This window comes from Bubalus bubalis, chromosome 9, assembly GCF_019923935.1.
Source record: "Bubalus bubalis isolate 160015118507 breed Murrah chromosome 9, NDDB_SH_1, whole genome shotgun sequence".
In the NCBI taxonomy this organism is placed as follows: Eukaryota; Metazoa; Chordata; class Mammalia; order Artiodactyla; family Bovidae; genus Bubalus; species Bubalus bubalis.
The window spans coordinates 97,001,623-97,017,133 of record NC_059165.1 but is presented as its reverse complement, the minus strand read 5'-3'; the positions used below and the strand labels follow the sequence as shown (position 1 = coordinate 97,017,133).

General features: G+C 39.5%; 1 protein-coding gene and 1 pseudogene across 1 annotated transcript; one reads left to right on the top strand and one right to left on the bottom strand.

Moving 5' to 3' along the window:
• Positions 1-4,997: 4,997 nt before the first annotated feature.
• Positions 4,998-5,955, top strand: LOC102413829 (annotated as a pseudogene).
• A 2,404-nt stretch (positions 5,956-8,359) lies between these two features.
• Positions 8,360-10,387, bottom strand: LOC102401870 (60S ribosomal protein L7-like). Its single transcript, XM_045161870.1, has 2 exons — positions 9,957-10,387; positions 8,360-9,676 (listed from the first exon to the last, which is right to left on the bottom strand). The coding sequence occupies exons 1-2, from the start codon at positions 10,251-10,253 to the stop codon at positions 9,347-9,349; spliced, it is 627 nt and encodes a 208-aa protein (XP_045017805.1). The 5' UTR covers positions 10,254-10,387; the 3' UTR covers positions 8,360-9,346.
• Between the last annotated feature and the right edge of the window lie 5,124 nt (positions 10,388-15,511).

Below are 15,511 nucleotides of genomic sequence, written 5' to 3'. Positions count from 1 at the left end.
TGTATGGTAATCTGCCTTTCTACAAGATTCAAGTCAATCGTTTTATGGCCCGGGATGACTCGTCTGGTGCCAAGATTATCCCAAAATACATCTTGTGGGTGAGGGGCCTGGTACCATTCTCTGAGTTTTAAGACATTCCTGTCTTTCATTAACAAACTGTAGTAACTATATAACATCCAGCTTAAGACTAGCAGGTGGGTATTCTTTCTGCCCCCTTCTGATGTCTATGTCAGAAGCTTTCTCTATCTCCTTTATACTTTAATAAAACTTTGTTACACAAAAGCTCTGAGCAATCAAGCCTCGTCTCTGGCCTCGGATTGAATTCTTCTTCTCCGGAGGCCAAGAATCCCGGCGTTTTTCATGGTTCAGCAACAACCTTTCAGTAGTACACCAGTATGCAAAGTTTCGGCTCCAGGCACTATGACATTTATGTCCTTGGTTCTGGTGGGGTTCTAAGAACTCTCATTCGGAGTTTTGCTTTCCTCCCACGCTGGTTCTAGTTCCCATAGGCATGACCCCCTTGATAGCAGGAATGGTCCCTCTAAACTGTCCCTAAGTACCCCAAAATCATAAAGTGAGGATGAGGATGAAAACAGCAAACATGGTATCATGATTTTTCATTGAGGATTTCCTAAGTGCCAGGCTCTGAGCTAAGTGTTCCACGTATTTTGTTTCATTTCATCTGCATAATTATCACCAAGAAATAGGAATGAATATAATTGTCATTTTATGGGTGAACAAGGGAGCATATCATTTAAATATAACTTGTATTAGATCATGGGTATAATAGGAGTGAATTCAGGTTTGAATCCAGGCATTTAGACTCCAGACATGGGACATTTAGCCAGAATTCTTTCCTCTTACTTTATTTACTGGTCACTTCCAGCAAAGATTCCATGTTCACCATCCTCTCTCCTTTGGAGGCTCCTGGTAGACCTCAGTGAAGGGTAAGTGGTGCTCTTGCTGCATTGGCTCTAGGAAGGATAGCTGAGATCAAGGTAGGGCTTGTAGAAGGATCACAATATTATAATTTAGCACAGATCTCTCTCTTGCTCTTGCTTCTAGATTTCGCTTCTTTCACTCCCTCCTTCATCCATATATACTTTAATAGATCTACAGGTAATTATAAGGATTACAATGCTCAATCCAGAGTGAGAGCCACTGGTCTAAGCACTTTATTATTTAATTTCTTACAACCACCCTGCAAAGTTGGTTCCATTTTAATCCCCATTTGTAGATGAAGAAAATGATCCAGGTGTTTATTCTCTTTCACATTTTCTCAAATAAAATCATGTTGTTTCCTGACAGGAGAAAGGAAGTCCTAAGTTGCCTGTAGGAAGCAGGTTTAAGGACAATTGGAACCCCTTTAATCAGGAAGGATTGATATGGAAAGTTCTTAAATATATTAAAGAACACTGGGTTTCAGATGTAACTTAGGGGCTTCCCTGGTTGTAGAATGCTATGCTAAGTCACTTCAGTTGTGTCCGACTCTGTGCGACCCCATAGACGGCAGCCCACCAGGCTCCCCCATCCCTGGGATTCTCCAGGCAAGAACACTGGAGTGGGCTGCCATTTCCTTCCCCAATCCCTGGTTGTAGAAACTGAATATTAAATAAGAGGGTTGGTTTGATGAGGAAACAGTGCTCCACACATTTTAGAGTTAGAAGCATGTTTAAATGTCCAGATGAACAAGCTGGGCTTAGAAAAGGCAGAGGAACCAGAGATCAGATTGCCAACATCTGTTGGATCATAGAAAAAGCAAAGGAATTCCAAAAAAAAAAAAAATATGCTTCATTGACTACACAAAAGCCTTCTTGTGAATCACAACAAACTGTGGAAAAATCCTAAAGAGATAGGAATACCAGGCCAACTTACCTGTCTCCTGAAAAATCTTTATACAGGACAAGAAGCAACAGTTAGAACCAGATACGGAACAATGGACCAGTTCAAAATTGGGAAAGGATGAAACAAGGTTGTATACTGTTACTCTAACTTAAATGCAGAGCACATCATGCAGGCTGGAATGAAGATTGCCAGGAGAAATATCAACAACCTCAGATATGCAGATGATACTACTTTAATGGCAGGAAGTGAAGAGCAACTAAAGAGCCTCTTGATGAGGGTGAAAGAGAAGAGTGAAAAACCTGACTTAAAACTCAATTCAAAGAACCAAGATCATGACATCTGGTCCCATCACTGCATGACAAATAGAAGGGAGGAAAGTGAAAGCAGTGACAGACTTTATTTTCTTGGGCTCCAAATCACTGTGGATGATGACTGCAGCCACAAAATTAAAAGACACTTGTTCCTTGAAAGGAAAGCTATGACAGTGTATCAAAAAGCAAAGACATCACTTTGCCAACAAACTTGTGTATAGTCAAAGCTATGATTTTTCCAGTAGTCATGTACAGATGTGAGAGTTGGACCATAAAGAAAGCTGATCACCAAAGAATTGATGTTTTTGAATTCTGGTGTTGGAGGAGACTCTGAAGCATCCCTTGGACTGCAAGGAGATCCAACCAGTCAATCCTAAAGGAAATCAACCCTGAAAATTCATTGGAAGGACTGATCCTGAAGTTGAAGTTCCAATACTTCGGCCACCTAATATGAAGAGCCAACTCATTGGAAAAGACTTTGATGCTGGGAAAGACTGAAGGCAAAGGAGAAGGGGACATCAGAGGATGAGATGGTTAGATAGCATCACTGACTCAATGGATATGAGTTTGAGTGAACTCTAAGAGATAGTGGAGGACAGGGAAGCCTGGCATGCTGCAGTCCATGGGGTGGCAAAGAGTTAGACACAACTTAGTAACTGAACAGCAACAACAACCAGGCCACTACATAATGGAAACAAGAAAAACAGAAAGCAATCTCAAACATAAGACTGTCCCTGAAGTTGTATAAAGTTTATACAAACAACTGCATAACAAGCTTAGTATTAGAATTAATATTTGAAAAGACTTTTAAAAGACAACTTACATACCGAAGTGAGCACTTATTTTCATGGAGGATGGCTATTAGAAAACCAAATAATGATGAAAATCCATGGAGATGACTATGCTATCAAAATTCTGATGAAGTACATTTGACTTTAATTTAGAATATACATAAGGTTATAAGGTGTTTATATATATTCTAAATTAAGGGAATTTCTTGCACTACATTTGGATAAGCCATGTTTGACTACTTTCTAGTGTCTTTTAATTGGAGTGGGTTTTTTTGTTTTTTTCTTGGCCATGTCACTCGAGGGATCTTATTTCCCCAGCCAGGGATTAATTCTGGCCCACAGCAGTGAAAATGTTGTGTCCTAACCAATGGACTATCAGAGAATTCCCAGAAGAGGTGTGTGTGTGTGTGAGTGAGTGAATGAGTGAGTGTGTGTGTGTGTGTGTGTGTGTGTGTGTGGTGGGTTTTTTTTTTTTAACAGAGAAAGATATTTCATTCTTTTTAACTTTTTATTTTTAATTGCAGAATAATTGCTTTACAATGTTGTGTTAGTTTCTGCTGTACAACAAAGTGAATCAGCCATAAATATACATATATCCTCTCCCTCTGAAGCTCTCTCCCACTCCTCATCCCATCCCACCCCTTTGGGTCTTCACAGAACACCAAGCTGCACTCCCTGTGCTATACAGCAGCTTCCCACTAGCTAGCTATTTTCATAGGGTAATGTATATGTTTCAACACTACTTTCTCAACTCGTTCCACCTTCTCCTTCCCCTTTTTCAATTTTTAAAAATTGAAGTATTATTGATTTACAGTGTTGTGTCATTCTCTGCTGCACAGCAAAGTGACTCAGTTATACACATATGCATATTTTTATATTCTTTTCCATTATGGCTTATCACAGGATATTGAATATAGTACCTGTGCTATGTATTAAACCTTGTTGTTTCAGTTCAGTTCATTTGCTCAGTTGCGTCTGACTCTGCAACCCCATGGACTGCAGCATGCCAGGCCTCTCTGTCCATCAGCAACTCCCAGAGTTTACTCAAACTCACGTCCATTGAGTTGGTGATGCCATCCAACCATCTCATTCTCTGTCCCCTTCTCCTCCGACTTTCAATCTTTCCCAGCATCAAGGTCTTTTCAAATGAGTCAGTTCTTAGCATCAGGTGGCCAAATTATCGGAGTTTCAGCTTCAGCATCAGTCCTTCCAATGAATATTCAGGACTGATTTCCTTTAGGATGGACTGGTTGGATCTCCTTGCAGTACAAGGGACTCTCAAGAGTCTCCCCCAACACCACAATTCAAAAGCATCATCCATTCTAAATGTACTAGTTTGCATCTACCAACCCCAAACTCCCAGTCCATCCCTCTGCTTAGCCCCATCCCCTTTGGCCACCACGAGTCTGTTCTCTATGTCTGTGAATCTATTTTTGTTTTGTAGATAGGCTTATTTGTGCCAAATTTTATATTCCACACATAACTGATACCCTATGGTGTTTGTCTTTTTCTGACTTACTTCACTTGGTATGATAATCTCTAGTTGTACCCATGTTGCTGCAAATGGCAATATTTTAGTTTTTTATGGCTGAGTAGATTTCCACAGTATATATGTACCATATCTTCTTTATCCATACATTATTTATCTATTCATCTGTCAATAGACATTTATGTTGCTTCTGTGTTTTGGCCACTGTGAATAGTGCTGCTATGGATATAGACATGCATATAAGAAACATATTTCTTATTCCATATATTTCTTTCAAAGGTGGCAACTGATATTCTACTGTGTTCATGATTAATTCTAAATTGGCTCCTTCTTTATGACAATTTGGCCTATTGTCTATAAAATGACTGTACATAGAAACAGGTAAATAGCCAAGACATCAGTGAGAAAAGAGTTGTAAGAGAAAATAAGTTTGCCAGAACTAAGAAATATCACTGAAGTTACTGGAATGTATGATCCTCAAGTGTGAATGCTTTGACTTGCTTGAATCTAACAAAAAGTGCTGACTCCTTGTTTGCTTGTCTCATTTATTTGAAACCTCTTTTCCTTTCTAGGAGGTGTCTAAGCCACATGGGCCCAGAGAATGTTAACAGTTGTCTCAGAATTCCTCCTCATGGACCTCTCAGATGATCCAGAACTGCAGCCCCTCCTCTTTAGCCTCTTCCTGTCCATGTACCTGATCACTGTGCTTGGGAACCTGCTCCTCATCCTGGCCTTCATCTCTGATTCTCACCTCCACACCCCCATGTACTTCTTCCTTTCCAGCCTGTCCATGACTGACATTGGCTGCACCTCTACCACTGTCCCCAAGATGATTGTGGACATTCAAACTCACAGCAGACTCATCTCTTACATGAGCTGCCTGACCCAGATGTCTATTTTTATCCTTTTTGGATGTTTGGATAATCTAGTCCTGATTGCCATGGCCTATGACTGGTTTGTGTCCATCCGTCACCCTCTGCACTGCACGGTCATCATGAACCCACGCCTCTACAGCCTGCTGGTTTTGGTGTTATTTTTCATCAGCCTTTTGGCTTTCCTTCTTCATAGTTTGATGGTGTTAGAACTTACCTTCTTCCTGGATATGGAAATTCCTCATTTCTTCTGTGACCCTTCTCAGCTCCTTAGCCTTGCCTGTTTTCAAATCCCCAGCAGTAACATATTAATCTATTTTATTGGTGCTATTTTTGGTGGTTTTCCATTCACAGGGATCCTCTTCTCTTATACTCACATTGTTTCCTCTATTCTGAGAATCCCTTCAACAGGTGGGAAGTATAAACCCTTCTCCACCTGTGGCTGTCACCTGGCAATCATGTGTTTATTTTATGGAACAGGCATTGGGGTGCATCTCAGTTCTACTGTCTCATCTTCTCCCAGGGACAGTGCAGTGGCCTCAGTGATGTACACTGTGGTCACCCCCATGCTGAACCCCTTTGTTTACAGCCTGAGGAACAGGGACATCAAGAGGGCCATGTGGGGGCTCCTCAGCAAAACAACCTAATCTCAACATCTGTGCATCTTGTTTGCATAGGTTAGAAGAGCCAGTAAAAACAACAGTTGGAATTCAAAGTTGGTTCTATGATTTTGTAGCTCTTGTGCCTTTCAAAACTTAACAATGTTTCCAATCAGTTTGTTGCTTCATTTGGTATATTTTGATGGTGACTGCAGCCATGAAATTAAAAGACGCTTACTCCTTGGAAGGAAAGTTATGACCAACCTAGATAGCATATTCAAAAGCAGAGACATTACCTTGCCAACAAAGGTCCATCTAATCAAGACTATGGTTTTTCCAGTGGTCATGTATGGATGTGAGAGGTGGACCGTGAAGAAAGCTGAGCGCCGAAGAATTGATGCTTTTGAACTGTGGTGTTGGAGAAGACTCTTTGGAGTCCCTTGGACTGCAAGGAGATCAACCAGTCCATTCTAAAGGAGATCAGCCCTGGGTGTTCTTTGGAAGGAATGATGCTGAAGCTGAAACTCCAGTACTTTGGCCACCTCACGTGAAGAGTTGACTCATTGGAAAAGACTCTGATGCTGGGAGGGATTGGGGGCAGGAGGAAAAGGGGACGACAGAGGATGAGATGGCTGGATGGCATCACCGACTCGATGGACGTGAGTCTGAGTGAACTCCAGGAGTTGGTGATGGACAGGGAGGCCTGGCGTGCTGCGATTCATGGGGTCGCAAAGAGTCGGACATGACTGAGTGACTGAACTGAACTGAACTGAACTGAATGGGATTAAGGGATCATTGTGGGATCCTATCATTATAATCACTGCATGATTGAATCATGTTATAGCTATAGACTCTATTTATTTCTTTTTTTTTTTAGTTAGTTTAATTGGAAGCTAATTACAACATTGCAGTGGCTTTCGCCATACATCGACATGAATCAGCCACAGGTGTACACGTGTCCCCCATCCTGAACCCCCCTCCCACCTTCCTCCCCATCCCATCCTTCAGGGTCATCCCAGTGCACTGGCCCTGAGTGCCCTGTCTCATGCATCAAACCTGGACTGATGATCTATTTCATATATGGTAACATACACGTTTCAATGCTATTTTTTCAAATCATCCCACCCTCGCCTTCTCCCAGAGTCCAAAAGCCTATTCTTTATCTCTGTGTCTGTTTTGCTGTCTCGCATATAGGGTTATCGTTACCATCTTTCTAAATTCCATACATATGTGTTAGTATACTGTACTGGCGTTTTTCTTTCTGGCTTACTTCTCTCTGTATAATAGGCTCCAGTTTCATCCACCTCATTAGAATTGATTCAAATGCACTCTTTTTAATAGCTGAGTAATATTCCATTGTGTATATGTACCACAGCTTCCTTATCCATTTATCTGCTGATGGACATCTAGGTTGCTTCCATGTCCTAGCTATTTGTAAACAGTGCTGCAATGAACATTGGGGTACATGTGTCTCTTTCAATTCTGGTTTCCTCAGTGTATATGCCCAGCAGTGGGATTGCTGGGTCATACTGCTGGACCCAGACATCCTGGAGACATGTAAAAATCCTTAACAATTAAAATCTTCAATCCTTAGGGAAGGGATATAGGTATACACATACCTGATTCACCATGTTGTACAGCAGAAACTCACACAAAATTGTAAAGCTACTATACTCTAATTAGAAAATAAAATTTAAAAATCTGCAATTCTTTCCAAAATTCATGTCTATTGTCCACAGAACCATTGTATCTTTCATATCTGCTTATGCATGTTGTGTGTAACATCCATGTAACTGGTCCTCAACTTTGGTTTCATATTAGACTCACCTGGGAGTCTTTAAAAAATATTGGTGACAGCTTCTCAAAATAGATTATGATTTAATTAGACTGAGTTGCATTCTTAGCATAGGATTTTAAAATGATCCCAGTTGATTTTCATGCTGAGTTTGGGAACTAATGATATAATCACATTTTGTTCAAAGACTGTTGTTGTTGTTCAGTCACTCAGTCATGTCCAACCCTTTGTGACCCCATGGACTGCAGCACACCAGGCCTCCCTGTCCTTCACCATCACCCAGAGCTTGCTCAAACTCATATCCATTGAGTTGGTGATGTCATCCAATCATCTCATCCTTTGTCATCCCCTTCTTCTCCTCCCTTCAATCTTTCCCAGAATCAGGGTCTTTTCCAATGAGTTGGCTCTTCAGAGCTTCAGCTTCAGCATCAGGCTTACCAATGGATATTCAGGGTTGATTTCTTTTAGGATTGATTGGTTTGATCTCCTTGCTGACTGAGGGACTCTCAAGAGTCTTCTCCAACACCACAACTGAAAAGCATCAACTCCTGGGCGCTCAGCCTTCTTTATGGTCCAACTCTCACATCCATACAAGACTACTGGAAAAAACCAGAGCTTGGACTATACAGACCTTTGTCAGCAAAGTAATGTCTCCGTTTTTTAATACAGCAGAGGTTTATCATAGCTTTTCTTCCAAGGAGCAAGCATCTTTCAATTTCACAGCTGCAGTCACCATCTGCAGTGATTTTGGAGCCCAAGAAAATAAAGTCTGACTGGTAGGTTTGGATCCTTTAGTGTTCATGAGCAGATGCTGAAGTTCTTAGAGTCATACTAGCTCACAAGAAGGATGATCTGAGAAAGTTTACCTTAGAAATAGGCCATGTTATGTTCCCCAACATTCCTGATATTTCTTTACATATATTTGCTTTCCATTACCATAAAACCTGTTGCTTGTGCTCATTAATAAGATATTGTCACCTTGCTCTGAATTCAGCCTTCTGTACTTTACTTCAGCAAAGGCTAACTCTTTTCTTTACTAGTAATAGGATCTTTGTGTTTTTATTGTTTAGTCACTAAGTCGTGTCTGACTCTTGTGACCTGAGAGTCTGCTAGGCTCCTCTGTCCATGGGATTTCCCAGGCAAGAATACTGGAGTGAGTTGCCATCTCCTCCTCCAGGGGATCTCCCCAATCCAGGGATCAAATCAACATCTCTTATGTCTCCCACAAATCCTCTTTTGAGTACAGTTGACCCTTGAATATGGGTATGAACTGTACAGGTCCAGTTATTCAGACTACAACACTACACATTTGGATGCTTGAATCTGAGAATACAAAATCACTTATATGAAGGGTTGAATGCAATAATACATGGATTTTCTCCTGCTCAAGGTCAGTGCCCCTCCCTGCAGCATTGTTCAAGGGTCAACTGCAGTAACACACGTTAAAAGTGTGAATTCTGAATCCAGGCAGATTTTAGCTGCCAGTTGTGACTTTGGGCAAACTCAGTTTCTCTGCCTCAATCTCCCCATCTATGAAATGTGGATAATGACAACATCTATCTCAAAGGTTTTGTTTTGTTTTTTTAATTTGTTTCAATTGTTTATTAACTGAGGAGATTATAAAAAATAATCCTGGTAGATACCTTAATTCATCCTTCCAATAAGCCTGTTGATCTGGTCTTCCCTGTTGCCAGCATCTCCACCTTCTACAAAATGACTGGTCTTATTCTTCATTCCACCTCGTGGAGAAGACAATTTAAAGGGCCACAGGAAATCGTTTGCTTCTTTGAAATGTTTTCTAATGGTATAGATCTCATGAATCAAATCCTCCATGCAGAAGATGCCATATTTCCCATGAGATCGAGCAATCAACACGTTACCTGTCAGGGCAATTTGCTTCTTGCTGATTTTTCCATAACCATGTTTGTATTTCAATTCATTTACGGACTTCAGATTTGGGTACCCCCATGCAATGTATCAGAGAAGGCAATGGCATCCCACTCCAGGACTCTTGCCTGGAAAATCCCATGGATGGAGGAGCCTGGAAGGCTGCAGTCCATGGGTCGCTGAGGGTCGGACACGACTGAGTGACTTCACTTTCACTTTTCACTTTCATGCATTGGAGAAGGAAATGGCAACCCACTCCATTGTTCTTGCCTGGAGAATCCCAGGGACGGGGCATCCTGGTGGGCTGCTGTCTATGGGGTCGCATAGAGTCAGACACGACTGAAGTGACTCAGCAGCAGCATGCAATGTATGACTCCACAATTCTCAGCATGTTAACTGAAGCCTTGTTGAGCTTCACAAAGGTGCCATTGAAGATCTGCCAGAGGCAAAGGAGCTGTAGCACCTTTCGAACATTTGGGCTCACGTCGTTGACACCTCTGATCCTGATGACAAATGCCAATATGGGTTCTGCGGGTACATAGAAGTTGCCAGCTTTTTGTTCCATCCTAGCCATTCGAATTTCAATTCTGTACATCTGTATGTATTCCTTGTGGTAATGCTTAGCTTTTTCATAGATAAGCTTCCTCCTTGCCTTTCGAAGCATCTCTTGGGCAAACTTCTTTCTCAGGTGCTTGATCTTAAGCTCTGTGAAATTCTTTTGCTTTGTCTTAAGGGTTTCAGGCACAGTAGGAACCTTTTTTTTTTCTCTTCTGCACACTTCATGGTTCCAGCTGGAAAAGAGCTATCTCAAAACTTTTGTGTGAAGAGTTAAATGCATTGGAGCTATAAAGTGTTTCAAAGAGTTCCCTGCACAGAGTAACAAACAGTTCAATAAACCATAACTATTTCAGTTGAATCAAACTATTAATATGCATATATTGCTAACAATGAGCTGTATGTATTGGTCTCATTTTTTTTAATTGGAGTATAGTTGCTTTACAATGTTGTATTAGTTTCTACTGTACAGAAAAATGAATCAGTATTACATGTACATACTTCCTCCCCATTCAGGTCATCACAGTGCATTAAGTAGAGTTCCCTGTGTCATACAGTAGGTTATCCATTTTATACACAGTATAAGTAGTATATATGTGTCAATATCAGTCTCCCAATTCCTCCCACCCCACCGTTTCCCCTTGGTACCCATATATTTGTTCTCCACACCTGTGTCTCTATTTCTGCTTTACAAATATCATCTATACTATTTTTCTAGGTTTCACATATATGAATTAATATACAATATTTGCTTTTCTCTGACTTACTTCACTCTGAATGACATTCTCTAGGTCCATCAATGAACATTGGGATGCATGTGTCTTTTTTAGTTAGGTCTTATACTTTATTAAATGGATTCTTTCCTTCCCTTGTAACCACACTCCTTCCATAAGATAAGGAATTCATATTCTGTGGAAAATTGAAAAGATATCTGGAGCTTGCCTAGAAGATGCGAAGTGAAGGTCACTCCAAAATGCTGTCTCAGCCTCAGCTGACCCTAGCAGTTCCTTGTCTAACCACAAATAAGCCTGCTTTCTCTAACTGGTTCCTCAAAATTCTTTGGTCACTGGAGGCAATATAGTGTAGTTATAAAAATCATGCATTCTGAATTCAGACATAGTTTCACTAAATGTATAACATTGGCCAATTATTTGAGCTCATGTGTGCTGTTTCACTATTTGTGTCAAGTGGATAAGTATCTGCCTCATAACTTTTTGTGACAATCAAAAAGATTAATATATAGAAATATCTTGAGTATTAAGATAGTGAATGACACAGAGTGAAATTCATGAAATATTAAATATTATTTTTCTCTTACCTCTTATCATAAAACCAAATAAGCCCCTTCTCTTCAAAGCCTTCTCTGAAACAAATTTAAGTCTTCTAAACTTCTCCACTGGAGAAGGCAATGGCACCCCACTCCAGTACTCTTGCCTGGAAAATCCCATGGATGGCAGAGCCTAGTGGGCTGCAGTCCATGGGGTCACGAACAGTCGCACACGACTGAGCAACTTCACTTTCACTTTTCACTTTCATGCATTGGAGAAGGAAATGGCAACCCACTCCAGTGTTCTTGCCTGGAGAATCCTAGGGATGGGGGAGCCTGGTAGGCTGCTGTCTATGGGGTTGCACAGAGTTGGACACGACGGAAGTGACTTAGCAGCAGCAGCAGCAGCAAACTTCTCCATGGTATGGGACAGAGACTGTATGGCCCCATAGCATGTGACATCTTAGTTCTAATGGTCTTAGTTCCCTGACCAGGGATCAAACCTACATCCCCAGCATTGGAGGCACAGTCTTAACCACTCGACCACCAGGGAAGTCCCTGAGAAGGAAGTATTTCTGATAGCACAGAAAGGATGCAGTCCCACCCCAGCCACTGCAGTAGCACTTCCTATGTGCATTTCTGATACACTAAACTAAGGATGAGAAAGCTTAAATGACTTTTTTCTAAGGTCACAGAGGTAACGAGTTGAAAAGTGAAGACTAGAAATCAGGTATCTTGGTTCCCAGACCAGTTTTCTTTCCATTCCAACAAGGAAACCCTGTGACCTTATGACAATGGGCACATAAAGGTGTTTCTCTGCATACATCTCAAATGCATCGCAACTGACAATGTTAATAGTAGAATATTCTGATGGGATGGTTCTATAAGCAAACTACACAAAACAGAAGACAGGCACTGACATAAGCATCTATCACAACTAGCTAGGAAAATATGAGAAAATTAAACCCAAATTCAGTAGAAGGAATAAGACCAAAAATTAAAGAATTATAAGTAGAATAAAAGTGAGAGTTGGTTCTTCAAAAACAATTAAAATATCTAAATCCCTACCAAGATGAAGAAAAGGGAGACCACATAAATTACCAAGATCAGGAATGAAAAAGGAGGTATTAGTATCATTACAGCTTTTAGACATTAAAAATAAATTATAGGATTTTATTAATAACTTTAGACCAACAAATGTGGAAAGTTATGGAATAGACAGATACAATATAGCAAAACAAATACAAATTTTAAATAATCTTTGTCTATTTATACATTCAATATAAATCACCACTGGAGTAGGAAATAGCAACCCACTCCAGTATTCTTCCTGGAAAATTCCATGAACAGTGGCACCTGGCAGGCTACAGTCCCTGGGGTTGCAAAGAGTTGGACACAACTGAGCATTACACACACACACACACAAATTCACAAGTAAAACTATTTTACAAGTTTCCTGTCAAGAAAACCCAAATATAGATTCCCTGGTGAATTTTTCCAAACATATAAGGAATAGATAATAGATAGTTCAGATTTCATATAAAGTCTTCAGAACAGTTTATGAACCTGATACAAAGCATACTGACATAAAAGAAATTACAAGACAAACCTCATTAACACAGACACAGAAATAATTTTTTTAAATAGCATTTTGAATATAGCAAAATGAATAGGTTAATAAGCTAATCTATAACATTCCCAAGTATGGTTTATTCCAGGAATACATGTTATCTTACCACTTGAAAAGCAAGGAATGTAGTAATTCTCCACATTAAGAGACCAAGGAATGATTTTTAAAGACCCTGACATAGAAAAGGCACTAGATAAAATCCATTATCCATTAATGATTTTAAAAACTCTTCCTATATATATATATATATACACACACACACATTTATGGCTGATTACGGATGATTTATGTTATTGTACAGCAGAAACCAACACAATGTTGTAACGCAATTATCCTCCAGATTCATGTTGATGTATGGCAAAACCAATACAATATTGTAAAGTAACTAACCTCCAATTAAAATAAATAAATTTATATTAAAAAAAGATTTTTTTAAGTTACAAGGTATTTTTTTCAAAAACATCTTCACAATTGAGGAATAGATAGTAGAACAGAATTCCTTTCATTTTTAAAAGTTATCTATGAAAAACTTATAACTATTATTATACTTAATGGCAAAATATGGAACATTTTCCCCTAAGATCAGGAAGAATGCAAAGATGTTCACTTTCATCATTTCTATTTATTACTATAAAGAAGAAAAAGAAAGGGTAAAATTTAGAAATCAAGTAAGACTTTCTTTTATTGGTGTTCACAAGATTGTATACAACGAAAATCCAAAATAACTCATAAACCATTTGAATAAATAATTGAATTTATAAATGTCATGAATAAAAGATCAATGTACAAAAAAAAACTGCAATTCTATGTGCTAGCCTCCAAAATCAAAAATTAAATTAAAATATTTACAAAGGAAAACATACCACAAGCCTAGAAATAAAGTTATTCAAGACCTCTACAATAAGACCTAGATACAAAAGACCTAGATAAATGAACAATTATATTAGGCTCATCAATTGGAAGACTTAGTGTTGTAAAACATTAATTTTATTCACGTTATTCTATAAAGTCAATGCAATTCCAAGCAGAGTCCCAAAAGATTTGTGAAAATTGCTAAGGAGATCCTAAAATTAATATAGAATCAAGTGAGAAATAGAGAAGGCATGACAATCTTGAATAAAAAGGTTGGAAGGCTCTTGCTCCCAAGTATCTAAAAATATTGCAAAATTATGTAAAGACTGAGAAATCATCTTCAGCAATCAAAAGAGATGGTAACATAATCAAACCTTTCTGAAAGATTTCTTGAACTATGGCTGGCTGACTTCATAGTCAACAGACTTCATAGTTCCCTCCCACTGCTAAGATCCGAGTAAGCATATTGTGTTGGCTAATGTTATTATTACATCTATTACTATACCCTATCTGCCCCTGCTGCCTTCTCCCTTCACCATATACATCATGAATATTCATTGGAAGGACCATTACTGAAACTGAAGTTCCTTCTCCCTTCACCATATACATCATGAATATTCATTGGAAGGACCATTACTGAAACTGAAGTTCCAATACTTTGACCACCAGATGCAGAGAGCCAATTCATTGGAAAACACCCTGATGATGGGGAAGATTGAGGGCAGGAGGAGAAGGGGGTGACAGAGAATGAGATGGTTAGACGGCATCACCAACTTAATGGACATGAGTTTGAGCAAACTCTGGGAGATAGTGAAGGACAGGGAAGGCTGGTGTGCTTCAGTCCACTGGGTCACAAAGATTCTGACATAACTTAGCAACTGAACAACAAGATTCAGTGAGAAGCCAGTCCTAAACCAACCAAAGAATCGTATTTCTCTGGCCACAATGAATTGATAACAGTTGGCAAGAAAGCCAATCAGATTGAACTGTAACAGGCATATTGGAATTGGTCACAATGATAATCACTCTCTTCTCCCTAACACGTCACCTGGAAAGAAAGCAGCTTGGATCTTCTGAGGGCCACTGTGGAGAGAGAGCCCACCAGGAAGAATAGTTAATACAGAAAGATGCACAGTCAAGGAATGGAGACAGAATTCATCCAGACAACATTTTTTTAGCTCTAGGACCCAGCCATCTCTGCAATTAGTTATACCCAAAGATTTTTCTGTAATCAAACTATTTAATTCTCTTTATAGTTTACAAAAATGAAAAGAATGAGGACAAGCCAGAGACTGGGAAAAATTATCTGAAATACAGTTTATATATAGTATATACCTGCAATACAGGTATATATAGTATACATAATTTACATATATATAATATACAACAGATGTTTTATGTATATGTATGTAACTAGATAGAGACATATACATACATTTAAAAAGGATAAGTAACCAGAGGAAGGGCTTCCCAGGTCGTGTAGTGCAAAAGAATCCTCCTGTCAATGCAGGAGACACAGGAGACGTGGGTTCAATCCCTGGCTCAGAAGGGCCCCTGGAGAAGGAAATGGCAACCCACTTTAGTATTCTTGCCTGGGAAATCCCATGGACAGGGGAGC

Coding starts and splice junctions, on each gene's coding strand:
- LOC102401870 (XM_045161870.1), bottom strand. CDS start 10,253: ATGCTTCGAAAGGCAAGGAGGAAGCTTATCTATGAAAAAGCTAAGCAT. Junction 9,677..9,956: donor TGAGAATTGTGGAGTCATAC/ATTGCATGCTGC, acceptor CTTCTCTGATAC/ATTGCATGGGGGTACCCAAA.